At 37.7% G+C, this 12662-nt stretch overlaps 2 protein-coding genes across 3 annotated transcripts; one reads left to right on the plus strand and one right to left on the minus strand.

Annotated features, from left to right (window-relative positions):
- Window positions 1–391: 391 nt before the first annotated feature.
- On the minus strand, window positions 392–9037 carry micu2 (mitochondrial calcium uptake 2). Of its 2 annotated transcripts, none has more exons than XM_079487109.1 (12): window positions 8729–9037; window positions 7772–7913; window positions 7588–7619; window positions 7304–7379; window positions 7093–7140; window positions 6238–6320; window positions 5494–5547; window positions 5205–5299; window positions 4605–4776; window positions 2289–2397; window positions 1620–1777; window positions 392–1369 (listed from the first exon to the last, which is right to left on the minus strand). In XM_079487109.1, the coding sequence occupies exons 1-12, from the start codon at window positions 8921–8923 to the stop codon at window positions 1268–1270; spliced, it is 1266 nt and encodes a 421-aa protein (XP_079343235.1). In that variant the 5' UTR covers window positions 8924–9037; the 3' UTR covers window positions 392–1267. The 2 variants fall into 2 exon arrangements, with proteins under 2 accessions (XP_079343235.1, XP_079343234.1); XM_079487108.1 differs by having other exon boundaries at window positions 450–1369; window positions 7772–7943; window positions 8729–8987.
- Window positions 9038–9993: 956 nt separating this feature from the next.
- rhogc (ras homolog gene family, member Gc) lies at window positions 9994–12423 on the plus strand. Its single transcript, XM_079474747.1, has 2 exons — window positions 9994–10331; window positions 10667–12423. The coding sequence occupies exon 2, from the start codon at window positions 10690–10692 to the stop codon at window positions 11263–11265; it is 576 nt and encodes a 191-aa protein (XP_079330873.1). The 5' UTR covers window positions 9994–10331; window positions 10667–10689; the 3' UTR covers window positions 11266–12423.
- The last annotated feature ends 239 nt before the right edge of the window (window positions 12424–12662 follow it).

The following is a 12662-nucleotide window of genomic DNA, read 5'->3' on the forward strand; positions in this document are numbered from 1 at the left end:
GCTTTGTTTCAGTGTGGCACAAAGTTGGGGGATGCGATTTGCTGCTGTAAGTGTCAGTCCGTTTATTATGAAGTGTAAAAAGAGATTTTCTTTCAGAGATGCGCGAGTCTTGGGCAGCGCGCGTCGGCTGCTCGGACGACAGAGCTTTCGCGCAGCATCCCTGGACCAATTGTGAGCTAGAGCGCGAGTGCCGTCATGACGTCACGGGACACATCTTCTACGAGTTTTTTGTACGATGGACGGAAGTTTAATAAAACCTGTAAATAGTCAATTTCTAACATAACTATATCATTTTTTTAAAATAAATTTGTTGGTCGATGACACGGTGCTTTAATGTATAATCTTTGCATTTCGTAATACAACACTGTTTAAAGTGGCTACAAGTACGATGAAAAATGGGGATTTAAGTGTTAAGAACTTGGTGTTGAAAGAACTGATAGCCATGACATGACATTTAGTCTTTTATTAATGCACAGTAGCATTTGAAAGATAGCATGAAAATTCTGTGGTATAAAACGAATGTCAAAAAAGAAGAGTTACAAATTTTCCTCAACAATAACACAAAAAGATACTTAGTATTTGAAGCAAGAAATCGCGATTTCACAGTCAACCCTAATGCAGTTTCACAACTGAACAAGATATTTCAATGAGCTTTATGATAATGGAGTTGCTCATTTAACAATTTACAGCCTATAAATTATGCTGCCTCAGTAAGTTCCTTTTGCAATTTACATGTTCATAAAACAACCCAAAGGTCATTAAATCTAGTATAAAAGTGCTGTAGGATTTTGCCATAATGCACTATTGTTTGTATGCAGATTTTCCACAGGATTAAGTTATAAACAGCAAAGGTTCACATAAGAGAGAATAATAAAGGTTGTAAACACCATACCACTATCACCAAGAAAAGGAAAGGCTGAATAAAAAAATAAAAAAATAGTGTAATCTTTTTGGAGTGTGCCAGCCTCAACTTTCATTTCACAAAGTCATTCATGACTAATGAAAATAAAATCACAGATTTGGCGATAGCTTTTTACAATTTCAAATATCCTATTTTTACATTAAATGTATTCACAATTTTGGACTATCATGTTATAATATATCATCTTTAAAAGCAATATATTTTGGACCTGTGTAAACATAAGAAAATGTATGCATTTCAAATTGACAAGACAACAAACTCTCGTGCTTGTAGGTAATTGTGAGTAATATTCCTCTTGAAAATAATGTGGAGTTACAAATATAACCCCAGACAGACCTCTTTCTGTCAGACTGGGCTACTAGCTTCCCGAAGTGCCTCTTGAGCTCCTTGCAGTGTCTCTCTTTTTACACACTTCCAGAACCCAGAAAAATCATTCTGAGGTTGAACCTATGGAACACACAAGTGCCTTCTATTAGTGCCCTAAGAAATAAGATTAATTTAACTATTTTGACAACCTTTGGCTAGAACTGTTCTTTATTTTTGTACTGATGGCATATACACATAGAATTAATTCATTTCTTACCATTACAATATTGTAACACAACTTTTATGCAATTATTAATATACATTGCGATAAAAAAAAAGTTAAATGATGTAAATCAATTATCATCAAGTAAAAGGCTGAATTATTTCTCACCCTTAGCCCACGAAGTACTCTGTCTTTCATCACACCAAGGAACTCTTTATGACTCAGACAGTTGTCTCCATCCAGGTCAAAGATCTTAAACACTGTATCCAAAACATTGTCTGACAGCTCATGACCTGTTGCTATCATCACCGCTCTTTTAAACTGAGCTATGGTGCAACAGAAAGAGGGAGAATATTATGCATTTCAATTACTGAATCTTGCTAAAGAATTAAGAATGTGAAATGCCCCATCCATTCACCTTATATAGCCACACCCACTTTCACCTCAAACAGCATGACAAAACAGCTGATTCAGTAAATAAGTAATATATTGTTTACACATTAATATAGTTTGTTAGAATGCTGTAAATAGTTGACATGGATAACACGGTCAAGTCATGGCAACACTCTTTTTCTATGCTGTGGTGGCTGGATGGTGTAAATGCATTGCATCCTTTAAGGATCGTAACTCAGCTGGGAAGATGACATGAATGTGGTTCAAAATAACATACAGGGATATATTTAACTACTTTGTGCTGTCCCTTGGAGTAGATGGTGCTGCCGTATAATAAAAAAAAAATCACTGAAATCAAGGAAACCGGAACAGCTGATACCCAGGTCATCACTGTACATAAGGTGTATAGATTTAAAGCCCTTTCATTATTTTCACCAGTCTTACCCATTCCTATTGGCTTGTTGGCATCATTAATCATTTTGATTGAGAAGGCAAAGTCCTCCAGACGGTTGGTAAAGAGACAGAATTCTTTAAATTCATCAAAAGTGATGCTCTGAAATTAAAAATGTTTCCCAAATAAATAAACATTTAATACAACAGGGTATTAATATGCATTTAAAGGCTTAGTTCACCCAAAAATGTGAAGATTCTGCCATATGATATTGATTCTTTCAAACAAAAGATGTTATTATGACTGATAGAATGTTAATAACTGTCAGACACAGAAATTTACTCTGGAATGACAATGACTACAACCAAAAACTGCACACCAAGTTTTCATTTCCACACAAATAAAGTCATGAGGGTTTGGAAATACGTATGGTGGAGTATATGTTGACAAAATGTTAAATATTTTGGATAAAATGTCCCTTTAAGCTGTTATTAGGCATCGATTAAGAAGTTATTAAGCAATGCTTGATTTCAGATTTTAAGATTAACAGTACAATATCCAATATTCCAGGACTGTGCAATTAATCAAAATATGGCCTTCATCAATTACAAAAACAAAATAATTGAGGCAAATGATTATTGTGCCGCATTCCATTTAGGAAGGATCCTCTCTTTTCTTGTAGTATAAATCCACAGTGCCTCCTTTCCTTTACAGTGGTTTAGCAGTGCTATTTCTTCTATTTTCTATGTTGTTTTATGGGTTAATGAGTTATCGTGATAAATAATCGGAATCTCAATATTGGTCGATATAATCGCGATTGTTTTTTGTCCTAATCTAGCAGCCCTAAAATATTCTTTAGCCACAATCTACTGTTATACAATCACATTTACATTTAAGCATCTGGGAGACGCTTTCATCCAAAGCGACTTACATTGCATTATCCTATACATTTATACATAGGTATCTGCAATCCCCTGGGATCGAACCCACAACCTTGCATTGTTACCGCAATGCTCTTACCACTGAGTTACAGGAAAGCATCACAATTAATAACCTTGTTGATTAATAAGCCGTGTATGTGAAGTGGAAAATAAACAACTTATTGTTTATCACTAAAAATGCTCTACGCTCAGTCCATTTAAACTTTGTTTATTTGTGTTACAGCTGAAATTGGTAAGTTTTGCAGAGTTATTTTCTCTATGTAGCTGTGCTTTGGTACTGCGTTTCACCAGAAAAGATGACAAGTTTAAATTCTAAGGGACTTTTGTAAGAACAAGTTACAAACGCACTATCATCCTCAGCACTCAAAGTCTGCCTCTAATCCAGTGGTTCTTAACCTGCATTCAATCGAACCCCAGGGGTTCGGTGAGTCAGTCTCAGGGGTTCGGCGGAGGTCAAGACACACACTGACTCATATGATTCGTGATGACACGCCCCGATTGGCCATCATTGGCTGCAGATGATCACGCAACATCGCTTGGCCTATGTGTGCTGTAGGGAATTTGGTGCGCCCAGTAGTCGACTTGTGACTGTCGTGATGGTACGTCGTGTGATTTCTTTCTTAATATTTTAATCCCTTCATACTAACTATGTCGAGCAAAAAAAGAATACTAACTATGTCGAGCAAAAAAAGAATTTGGTCGGACGAATATGTACAATATGGATTCACATGTATAACGGAACGTGATGGAGTCCCAGTCAGCGTGCTAACTTGCAATGCCAAGTTGAGCAATTCTAGTCTAGCACCGGCAAAACTAAGAGAACACTTCCTTAAGCTGCGTGGAGATGGAAAATGTTTTAATGGTTTTGTTCTTTAAAACACAGTGATGTTGATGCACGGTTAATTTTGTGCACCAGTAAAATATATACCCAAGTTTGAATTTGAAAAAAATCTTATTTTATTTTTCCAATTAAGAAGGGTTCGGTGAATGCACATATGAAACTGGTGGGGTTCAGTACCTCCAACAAGGTTAAGAACCACTGCTCTAAACAGATTCCAAAAAATAGTGATCAAATTCATCTGCAAAAAGGCTTAACTATCATAGAGGCAAGTTCGTCAATGTAGCAGCCATATGGGCTTAACACCATAAGACATACATCTCTCTATACCCTGGGTTCCTTTTAAGGAAATGTATAGGATAATGCTATGTAAGTCACTTTGGATAATAGCATCTGCTAAATGCTTAAATGTAAATGTTATAAGCTTGAGAATCTGGGTGAAAAATGAAATAATTCTGCAAATTTTTTTCAATGTACTTGCCCAATAACTGTTTTTATTAATTTTCAAAAACGTTATGAACTGCAGCGTTAAACAGCAAAAATGGCCAATATTCAAGGCATAATCAGTGTTTGTGTTTAAAACATGTTACCTGTCCCTGCGGAATTCTCTTCCTTAGGTTTTCCCAGTAAGCCTCATTGTCTTCTTCATGGGTGTAGTGAAGCAGCCATTCAGCGAAGTCCTCCCTCCTCATGGTCTTCATCCCTTTAGAAAACTGTAGGAATTCCATTTCTTGTACCTCTGCCTGCAAGTCTTCCATAAAACTATAGAAAACAATTTTAAAAATCCTTGAAATGCAATACATATTGCATGGTGACAAATGTATGCGTTTCTTTAAAGCAGTTTTTTTCTACAGTGTCACATTACTGCAGAGCAATCAGGGGTAAGGTGCCTTGCTCAAGGGCACTTCAGTCATGACCTGCTTGCACTGAGATTCGAACCGGCAACCTTCTGATCACAAGCCCAACGCTCTGACCACCAGGCCTGAAAGTGACTAAAATATCCTAAAACAACTTTTGGGCATTGTCCTGGTTTAAGCTAAGCCGTGTCTGTGAAACCAGGCCACAATGTATTTAACAAAAATATATGCTGTTATGACCAAAATAACCACTTCAGAAGTATGTTTTATTTTTTCCAACAATAATGTTAAAATAACCCAACGCTGTGTTTAATTGACATAATTTTGTTTTACCTGCAGAAATCCTGGTATTGGAGTTTTAGGTCACCATTTTTCCCAAAGAACACCACCTGTAGTGTGGTATGGACCTCATCAGCATTGTTTAAAACCTGTACATAAACACAAAATGCTGAGATTTCACCAATGACAGTAACTAAACATTTAATGTAACAAAGTTCACTACTTAACTATGAAGTGTTTTTATATGGAGATATGAAAAGAGAACAAATGGCTCAATCTGATTATTTGACATATTTTGCTTTATTACATTGAAATATAGTAGTCACTAAAGGCATACACTCACCTCTGATCCATCCTTCTTTAGAAATCCTTTCCTTGGTCCAATAATGATCTTGAGCTTCAGAGAAAAGAGTGAAGTTATTAGACTGCTAGTAAAGATCTAGTCATGCATATAACTGGCCCAGATCATGGACGATCTGCTATGAAAACATTTTAGGTCGTTTTTTGCACAGTATATTTCCTGTACATTTTCTGATGCTTCTACCATGAACAAACCGTGCCCACATACCTGCTGCACATCTGTGTCATCTAATGCCAGCATTAACAGAGACACAAGCATTATCAATAAACAGATAAACCTTAATGAACTCCTATTAATTACATACCATTCACAACACTTAAAGTGGAGCTAACATGCTATGTCATGCATTCTGGCTTCTTTACACTGTTGAACATATTGGCATCTCATGCTTAACATGGTCAACTTGTAGAAAACGAGTTAGACGTATGATGTAGTATTCCGCTGTGTCAAGATTGTCTGCGCTGTGTCAAAGATTGGCTGTGCTGCGCTACAGCTCGTTACTCTTGCGATAGTGAAGTTTAGGTGTGTCTTTTTGTTCACGGCTATTGTAAAGCGCAACATGGCTAAATATAAATATACAGATGCGTGACAACTTTATTTCTGCAATTCTTAACATATTTATTATTTAACACAAAACACACGCAATATTTTACAGATTTTAGCATCATATTTTTCCATCCAAAGGAACTATCCCTAACTACAATCTGTGTCAAAGACATGACATACCTTCTGAAACTCCTTCTTGTCCACTTGCTCATTACCATCAATATCAAGCATTTTGAAAGCAATATGAAATCCTGTTTCAGGTTCTGGAATCACAATGCATTCAGTTAGAAATACTTGTAATGTATTGATATTGTGGCATGGTAACTAGAGTATACCATCACAAACTCAAACTTTTCAGAGCAAGCACTATGTACACTATGTAGAAAAAGCTAAATATGTGGCTTAGCCAGCAGATTAGAAAAGGAATAGCTAACCTTCAAAATTAAAATGGTGTGATCATTTACTCACCCTGTTGTCAATTTAAACCTTTGTGGTTTTCTTTTTTCCGCAAAACACAAAAGAAGATATTTTGAAAAATGTTGCTAACCAAAAACCGTTGGTCCCCATTGATTTCTATTGTATGGACACAAAAGTCAATAGGGACCAACGGTTTTCAGACCCCTGAAGAGGACCAAGTGTGAAAACACTCTAAGTGACAGAATTTTCATTCTGAAGGTGAACTATTCCTTTAATGTAATTTACTTTGCTGGTTTTCAGAAATAATATTCTTTGCGGATGTGTTCCAGAAGTTAAATTTGGGCCACAAAAGCGTGCATGCGCAGTAATGTTTGTTTATGTTGTTGCTTTGAAACACCCTATACATTCAAAATAAAACTGAAATTGTCTCTACTAAAATTTTATTTTCTGTCCATGATCAGTACAAATCTTCTTCTGTACTTTATGGTCTTTTGATTTGTAGTTAGAAAGGTACAGAACCATCCAGTCAATCTTAAATAATTTGTTGATTCTGGTTCCAGCTGCACTTGAAAAAAACATTTAAAAAGCAAAGACCAGATACAGTTAGTAAATACTTACTCGTAAGAATTGTAAGGAGAAACAGGTATTCCGTGTAAGATATTAGCCCTGAAATAAGAGTTCAGATCAGGAGATGAATTAACGTAGATTTTTCAGATGACATTTTTCAATATTAGGTTTCAATCACAACACTTCTTTAATAAAAGAGAGTGAGTACACACACACTTGGCCTCTATGGCATATCTGAGAAATGTCTTTACTTAACATTTACCTTTGTCTCCAATGCCTCTGAATAGGTTATTTCCGGCTTGAGCCTTAGAGGCCGCCTTCACCATCTCTTCCACATCCTGTCAAGGGACCAATCAGATTATGAGGGGCAAGTAATAAAACAAAGACCAAAATACTTGCTGGTCTTTTAGACAACTTTAGCAGAGATATTCTTGAACAACCCATCAAGTTCATATGTTTGTTCATGTAGTGACAGTACTTATTCAAAGCTCCTTCGTCTCTTCCCGATTCAAGCTACTTTCACATTGGCTTAAAAAGTTCACTTACTGCTTTGGTCAGGATCTTTTTCTGTAGTTTGCCTATAAGACAGAAAGAGCAAGGATTTTGGTAACAATATTTAGCAGAATAGGAAACAACAGCTTTGAGGCCTGTAGTGGTGTTTGTGTGGAATAGATTTCACGTGTTACATATACAAGATCTAACATACAGAGTGTTTGTGTGTATTACTTACGGTCCACCTTCGCCAGCAAGACTGAATAGAGGAAGTCTCTGGGTGTCATATATGGCTCTTGTTCATAGAACATAGAAGCAAACTGGTAAAATCGCAGACGTCTGGTTGACACAGGTGGCATTGGAGTCTCTGCTTCCTTGAACTTGAAAAAGTGACACCCTGTATTCATGAACTGTGCACCAGAACACTAATCAACATTATCAAGAGCTAAACAAAGTTTTAGACTAGTGAGACTTGAATTGTTATCATAAGGGTGTGTTTTTGTAATGCTGAAAATCTGATTAAATTAATAAATCCAAAGCATACTTAGATTAACGTTATATGCATCACCATCATCTGTATCTCCCTGTATATTGTTGTCAAAACCGCACATCACCACAGTCATGTGTGTGTATTTGTTACATTAGTCACAGTCAGTGACAATTGTAGGATTACCGGGCTACAAAAAATGTTTCTCATTTTATTCTCTTTATCACTTAATCGTCAATAGGGTGCAGGCCCATTAAAATAAAATTGTTATTGACCAGTTTTGGAAGGAGTTACTCTACATGTGTACATAAACATTCACTCGTAAAGAATGATATAATAAATCAATTAAGTGTTTAAGCTAGCTAACACATAGCGTTTCTGTTTACTGTTGCACAATGCAACAGACAGAGCCCCACCTACAGTAGTACAATGTTACAACTTTCCCATATGTATGCATATAAACAATATATTTTGACGACATACAGGACACAGTCAGCTTTTTACTCCCCATACAAGGATACATACAGGGATAAAAATGCATTTATTTACGTATTTTGATGTCTCCTAATCTTACATGAATACAACTAACAACCTTTTTTTATCAAGAATAAGCGGGGTCAGGCGGGACCATAAGGTCCTCAAATGATTAGACAACATTAAGACATGTTTCGGAAGCGGCTGAAAAGTTGTCAACGATTGAACAAGTACCTTAGCGTCCTCCGCGTACACGACGTGCGGCCAAAACTTGCGCTGCGGTTGATTCTTATAGCGAACGCATCCGCTTGCTAACATATAACCCAGCGTACCAACTCCAACAGCACCGCCACACCATATACTTCTGCTAGACGACACATTTCTTGCAATATTGCGCAAACTAGAACCGAACCTGACCCACGTCGCCATCGTTCTACGGGAAGTTTTTATCTGCCTCCTTTTGGTCGATACTGGAGTGGAAGTTAAAAAACGCGGCGATTTAGCGCCTCCCTCAGTCTGACACTACATCTGCACTGCAAGGCTGACCGGAACCGTTCGGTTTTCTTTAGAAAAGGGTTCTCCCAGGCTTTACAGACATTTAGCTGTTAGACTCAGTTGTAAAACTTTACAAAACAAGACAAGGCAATTCAGATTGCATTCAGAGTAGGACACACATTAAAAACAAGTTACCTTAAACATTTATTGGTTTACTAAAGTTTCACTTGAATTTTACCTGCTGATTTATGTTTTCTAGCATTTTACGTAATGTGGGCAATATGGGACATTAAAAGACTATACAGTCTGGGGGATTGATTCTATATCTAGATGATAAGGATGGTAGGGTAGAGTCCACATTCTGAAACACCTGCTTATAAGAAATAACTTATGCACTGTTTACTTGTGTCATATTGTCATAGCCTACATGTTCACTTTAGTCTGTCTAAATATGAATTTGGTTGCCTTTTGTTTTAACAATATAAGTAATAATTACAACTGTACTAAACTGTACATTTTTTTAAAATGTAAAGTTGAATTACATTACGCGATACAGAGCATAATGGAATTGCTCTCAAGGTAAAATTCATAGCTGTGTGAAGTTTGCACATTTTTTATCGGTCTGTTTACACCATAGACATAATGTGGTTTACATCAAGGAGCAAAATATGTAAGTCTCTGTGGTGAGCTAGTGCAGTTCTCAAACTGGGGGCCCCAAGGATGGGTCCAAGGGGGCCACAGTTGTTGTGGCGTTTTATAAAAAATATAAATTTCACATACATTTTGTGCAATCACACTGAAAAATAAAAAACGTTAAAGATCATAAGTCTTTATTTGGTGGGGTTAAAACGAAAAAGTTTGAGAACCACTGAGCTATAGTGTATAATCTCGTGGTGTGATATTTGATATGGTGCGTTAAATACGTGATTTAAAGTGTGGATTCAAAGCCCTAAATCAAAGTGAAGGACGTCGAGTGTGTTATGTAGCTGAAACTACCCTACACTTCCCACAGTCCTTTGCGACATGGGCGTGTACCTGAATGTCGTCCTTTGCCCGTAGCTGAAGAATGAGCCAGTGAGAGAAAAGGAGTGCGAGTCACATTTCGATTTTGTTTTATTTTCTTTACCTCATGTTTATTTGAACATTGTCTGGATGGTTGTTTTTGTGCGTTCTTGGTGTGTACGTTCGTTACGTGTAGTTACATGTGTTTGCTATGTTCAATATCTGATTTATGTGAGCCTCATCCGCTAGTTGGTTAGCAAAGAGTTCTGCCGCTACGATGATGGAAACTTGAGCTGCTAAAGGCAAACACTTATTCAGCTCCTCAGACCACCCAGACACAGTAAGTTTTACTTTAAAAATAACGTTACTGTTTTGGCTAAATGTGTGAATATTATGTGGTGCTGCCGTACAGTATCCCATAACGGCTGCCTGTAATACGGTGGATCTAGCTGCTGCTAACGTACTAGCTAAACAGATTTATTACATTGTTTTGGTTCTTTCTGGGGTGTGCGTATTTACATGATACATTACAGATTGCTAGCAATCTATTACGGCAAGGATAAACTTTAATATTCATGAAATTGCCGGCTTAGAACTGCTGTTTGCCTTTTACTTCATTTTCTTTAATTGTAGGTTTGTAGACATTTAATAGGTTTTGAAATCTCTCTCTTTTAGGGACCCCTGTGCTAGACAGCAAAATGCAGACCATAAAGTGTGTTGTCGTCGGTGATGGCGCTGTAGGAAAGACCTGCCTGTTGATCTCCTACACCACCAACGCCTTCCCAGATGAATACATTCCCACCGTGTTTGACAACTACAGCACTCAGACCTGCGTGGACGGCCGTGCCGTGAGCCTCAACCTGTGGGACACGGCCGGTCAGGAGGAGTACGACCGCCTGCGAACCCTGTCCTACCCACAAACGCACGTGTTTATCATTTGTTTCTCCGTGACCAGTCCTTCTTCTCACGCCAACGTTAGGCATAAATGGCACCCAGAGGTGTGCCACCACTGTCCGGGTGTGCCTGTGCTGTTGGTGGGCACTAAGAGAGACCTCCGGGCAGACAAGGAGACCCTGGAGAAGCTAAAGGAGCAAGGAATGAGTCCAACGACTCCCCAGCAGGGCAGCGCTCTAGCTCGCAGCATCGGTGCCGTACGGTATCTGGAGTGCTCAGCTCTTCTTCAGGAGGGAGTCAGAGATGTTTTCAACGAAGCAGTCAGGGCTGTTCTCTACCCAAATGCCAAGAAGCACACCAAGAAATGTGTGCTCTTATAACTGCAGGGAGGTGTGTGTGTGTGTATGTGTGTGTCTGAGAAAGTCAGTGAGTTTTTATGAAGGGTGGAATGAAAGTTAGTAATGTGATCATCTTGTTGATTTGACTCTGCAAGTGTGTTGCTACCACTTTATCTCTACACTACAGATAGCAATAGGTGCACAGACTGTTAATGAGAGAGCTTGAAACTGATACTGTTTGTGTATTCGTGTTTAAACTTTATACATATCACCTAGGATGTAACTGCAGAACACTACAGTGTTGAAATCTGAAATCCAGCAGAAATAGTCAGTGGAGTAAATTTGACTTTTGCCTTCGTATAATGCCTTAAATCCAGCATATGCAAACGGCAAAATAATTTTTAGAAAAAGCTCAGAGGATATTCCATGCACCAAAGCGTGAACTGTGTCTGGTGGTCGTGATTCTCCTTCAGCACACCAGTACAGACAGATTGAACCATCTATGCCAGCCATGCCTTTATTGTAAGCTGTTAATGATCTCTATGTGATTTATTGGCTTTTAAATCAAGTAGTGCTGTGTAAACCCAATGTGCCTTTAAAGGCTTAGCCCGAGCTTGGCTCCTCCTTTTACAACTCAAAACTCCACTGCTCATTTCATCAAGGGTGCTGCTCTGGTGCAAGTTCACACACATTTAGTGCTGGAATACGGTATGAGGGCTATTTTAGTTGCAAATGAAGGTATATATGCTGTTTCTACACTCGAGGAAAAACAAAGATCTTTCTGTATTTGGATGGTTTTTTTCCTGAATCCTCAGAATTTACAACCCTGAAGCTAAAGTTCCACTAATATTTGTATTATGTTATATTTTAAACGAATGTTGATACACTCAAATGAAGTGCCCCATTAAGAACTGGTGAAGGAGGATATTAGCTCTTTGACCTATACCTCTCTTGAGGTTTAGGCTTCAGTTGGGTCCACATTTGTATTTTATATATTGAATGTCTAGTACCTTTTGTATTATAAACAGTGTTTTTTTTTCAACCAAAGGCTGCTTTATCAGCCATTTTTGTGACGCTAATAATACACCAAAAATGGGCTCAATTTGTTTTTGTATTAAAGCTGTTTTTACTTCTTGAAATTGTCTTCATTTTTAAATATATACCTCCACTTGCATGACAAAATAAACCAGTTTTAAAGTCAAATGGAATGGTCGATTCGTGTTCTTTAATATTATATTAGAAAATGCGCGTTTGGTGGGCATAAGAATAAAATGGGGGAGAAATGGACGGAACGAAAGAGAACAAGTCTGGTAAAGAAACGACAGCTGCATCTCACTGCGATTCTTTACAATGCTTTCACAGATAAACAAAAGTGTCAGCTGTTTGTGTATTTGTGGTAAGGCATTGTTCATAGAGTAATGATCTAATGTTTAGACCTG

This window comes from Barbatula barbatula (genome assembly GCF_947034865.1).
Source record: "Barbatula barbatula genome assembly, chromosome: 2".
Classification (NCBI taxonomy): Eukaryota; Metazoa; Chordata; class Actinopteri; order Cypriniformes; family Nemacheilidae; genus Barbatula; species Barbatula barbatula.